The sequence below is a fragment of the Phalaenopsis equestris genome, unplaced genomic scaffold, assembly GCF_001263595.1.
Source record: "Phalaenopsis equestris unplaced genomic scaffold, ASM126359v1 Scaffold203097, whole genome shotgun sequence".
NCBI lineage: Eukaryota > Viridiplantae > Streptophyta > Magnoliopsida > Asparagales > Orchidaceae > Phalaenopsis > Phalaenopsis equestris.
This window is the reverse complement of record NW_018222745.1, coordinates 158462-162376: the sequence shown is the minus strand read 5'-3', so window position 1 is coordinate 162376 and position 3915 is coordinate 158462. Positions and strand designations below refer to the sequence as shown.

Genomic DNA, 3915 nt, shown 5'->3' with positions numbered 1-3915 from the left:
TATGTATATATATATATATATATACACACACATATATAGATGAGCCGGGGCGAAGCTGTGCAGATGACAAACCACAGATGTCGAAACCATAGCGGCAATCTCAGCAAACCGCAGCTGGACGAGGCCAAAGACACGAACCACAGAAATGGCGTGGAGGAAACGATGAACCTGCAGAAGCAGGAAGACGCCGGGGTTTCATCGCTGGGCGCGAAGCAGCGCGAAGGAGGAGACGATGACGAAACCAAGCGTTGTGTCGTTGGGCGCGAAGCAGCGCGAAGGAGGAGACGATGACGAAACCAAGCGTTGTGTCGTTGGGCGCGAAGCAGCGCGAAGGAGGAGACGATGACGAAACCAAGCGTTGTGTCGTTGGGCGCGAAGGAGACGACGACGAAACCGAAGCCTTGTGTCGTTGGGTGCAAAGGATGAGATGACAATATATATATATATATATATATATACACGTATGTATATACATATACATATATATTTTTTTTTAAAGCCCAAAAAATGCTAATATATTAAATAGAAAAAAAATATACAGATACAATGTGTGGTAGGGCCCAAGCATGGCACCCTGTTCACACAAAAAAGCACAAAATATTTTAATACTAGAAAAAAACAGAAAATACATTAGATACTAAAATAAATAGCATAACAGTGTTGAAATATATAGTATCAGGTGACTAGAAAACAACTCAATTTGGCCAAGGTATCATCTATTAAGTTCTTGAGCTCTAGTAGACCTTTATTCTTCTTCTTCTTCTTCTTCCTATATGTGTAACCTTGTCAATTCTCATCCGAAGAATGACTCAACCGATCAGTACATTGGTCCAAAAATTGTCGGGTAGGTGTAGGCTATTGCATAACAAGATCCCCTTTTGCCTGATTGACATTAAAAACCTGTTCGATTTGATCAGATGGTAAGGCTGTAGCAGAAAGCTCACCCAGGGTAGAATCTTGAGCTTGAAGCTAGGGCAATGTATCTTCATCCCCTACCAATTGAGGTTCCACATGAGGTATAATAAGTGAGCAATCCCCCTCAAGGGAAAAGGAGCAGGCCTCAAAGGCTCCTCCACAGGTAGTCCCCCCAGGGGCAATTAAATCAGACACCACCTCCTATCTTGTGATAATTTTATCCACAGGTGGAGCAGATGTGTCCAGAATAGTGGGGTTAGACACATTCTTATGAATTTGAGCTTTAGGTTTCAAGTTTAGGTGGAGCCAGTGACATTTGTCAAGGGTATGCCCAAACATCTTACAATGGGTACAATAAAATTGTTTATGCTCCATGACGATTTGTTGTCAATATCCATTTTGTGGGTTGTGCCCAACCAGACTTCAGTAACATCAGGTAAAATATTATCCTTTTCCACAAGTATTCTGGCCACCGATGGTCTGGTTAGGTTGAAAGTAGGCATATCTAGTTTCAAAGGATCCCTAAGGATGACTCCAATAGAGTAGAGAACCTGATGGTGAAAAAAACGCAGCTTGAGACCAGGTAAACTAAACCATACCGGTACAGTAGAAGGTTCATGATTGGGGTCAAAATTAGGAGATCACTTGAGTAGCTTTATTGGTTTACCAGCAATGTTAAGTATTTTTTGGAGAAAATATGAGTAGTCTTCAGGCACGGTTAACTAAATCAAAATATGTCTCCCATCCATAAGCCCCACCTTTCATGAGCCCCACCTTCCACTTTCCTGCTAATTCGAGGTCATCAAAACTTTTCCTCATAACTTCCATAGCTGGGTGTCCCTGAAATTTCCCAACGATAGCAAATTTAAATTTGTCAGCCAAGGTTGAAATTTCTGACTCAGAGAAAAACAGAGTTGTCTTACCACTTTCTGCTTGCATTCTTAATAAAAGGGCAGTTACCTGTACCATCACGATTCTCCTTATAACTTGAGAGGAAGACAGTCGCCGTCTCCCTCTGAGGAATACCCACAATGTGTGCAAAAGAGGTTTTATTGGGCTCAACCGGAGGAAGCTCCATCACAGCAAGGAAAAGTCTTGTAAGTCGGGTCGAGGGAAAAAAAAAAGACAAGTCGGGGCGAAGCTGCGCAGAATACAAACCGTAGATGTCAAAACCGTAGCGGCAATCTCAGCAAACCGCAGCTAGACGAGGCAGAAGACACGAACCACAGAAATGGCGTGAAGGAAACGATGAAACCGCAGAAGCAGGAAGACGTCGTGGTTTCTTCATTGGGTGCGAAGCAGCGCGAAGGAGGAGACGATGACGAAACCGAAGTCTTGTGTCGTTGGGCGCGAACGAGGAGACGACGATGAAACTGAAGTCTTGTGTCGCTAGGCGCAAAGGATGATACTACGATCGCAGAGGAGACTGACGAGCGCGAGCGAGCGAGCGTTAGTGGAGGCTGTTATATATATATATATATATATAATGAATTAAAGCATGGGAAAAGATGCGCAGGTATGTAAGAAACGAAATATTTAACACTTTATCATTATGTACCTTGAAGCGTTCATATTATTATGGCTCCAAAAGAAAGGTCGTATGATGTTGTTTACAGTCAGATTCAAAATGCTAAACTTCGATAAAAACAGGTAAAAATGGTAAAATACCTGTGTCTGATAAAATTCACTTTTTTGGGAATCACTTTGAAATTGGGAGTTTGAAATCTGCAAAGGATGAAAAGCAATGTACAGATGAACATAAGAGTTCGTTACAGATCAAGTGACATAGTTGCATAGAGAAAAATGAGAAAACTGATGATAGATTCACCTTTTCAATCAATGATTTTGGCTTTCTCTTTTGTATCTTAGTGCTGGATGAGCTATTTTGCTGTTTCATATCAGAAGACGTCTTAGAATCAGGAGCAAAACCTTTTGACAGCTTGGTACCTTTTCCGGAAACTCCATCAAGAGCCGTAGAACGCCCTTTGTCTTTTCTTTCAACAGTTTTAGATCTCTCTCTTTGAAGATTTGTTGATAATGACTCAGGTATATTAGGTTTCTCATCAATATCTGCTGTTTGTGTTTCCTCCTTAACCTGCATGGAAGATTCTACACATGCAGAAATCTTTATTAGAAAAATATCCAGAGAAAAATCTTAATGTGGTAAAGCAAGTGAAATCACAAATTCATTATTTAGGGGGAAAGACACCATCCAATTTGTCAAACATAACAAAAAAAAAGGCACATACTCGGAGAGTTGGGGAGAGAGAATCGTTAAAAATAGAAAAAGAGGAAGCCGCAATGCAGAGAGCTTCTAAATCATTATAAACTGTGTTAGACACCACAACAAGGGTAAACCTTCTAAACCATACATCAAGTTAAAAACTAAGTTTAGAAGACAATGCAATAGCAGTAGTCTTTTAATCATGGCTGAGTTCAATTCCAAATTATGCTGTCCACATGGTCAACAATTACCATGCAATTCTACTGATTCCCGAAGAATTCCCTTCTCAAGCAGATTTGTATGTATAAAAGAGCACGCTCAAACATGGGATCTAAAACCAAGAATTGAGAAGATTTGGCTATGTTGAATGGGCTCACATGTACACACAGTGATTACAAAATAATAATATATGATCACCACACGGACAGCCCTCTTAAAGAAACAGTACGTTTAGTGGAATCTTTTATTTTATGAAGCATAAAGTGACCCACCAAGAAGGAAATTATGGGAATTTGGGCATCGTCTTCTCAATATCACATACATGCATACATACATATAACAATACTTTTTTTTTTTTTTTGAATGAATGTCCGGAGGCTATGATACGAGCCCCCAGCCATACTCATGTGTCTAACCACTCGATCCTACACTGCAAGGCAAATGCACTTAGGCTGAATCGAACACGTGACCCCAAGGGACTCACACTAGGCTGCACTGTCAAAGTCACGGCGAGCAGCACATACATATAACTATATATATATATATATATATATACA

At 40.6% G+C, this 3915-nt stretch overlaps 1 protein-coding gene across 7 annotated transcripts in view; it reads right to left on the bottom strand.

Moving 5' to 3' along the window:
- Nucleotides 1-3915, bottom strand: part of LOC110036148 (protein ALWAYS EARLY 2-like) — a 119404-nt gene that overhangs the window by 35559 nt on the left and 79930 nt on the right. For all 7 annotated transcript variants that reach the window (XM_020740522.1, XM_020740521.1, XM_020740520.1 and 4 more), the window contains 2 exons: nucleotides 2744-3024; nucleotides 2584-2640 (listed from right to left, as the gene is read on the bottom strand). In XM_020740522.1, the coding sequence (XP_020596181.1) occupies nucleotides 2584-2640; nucleotides 2744-3024 (338 nt within the window). The remainder of the gene's footprint in view (nucleotides 1-2583; nucleotides 2641-2743; nucleotides 3025-3915) is intronic.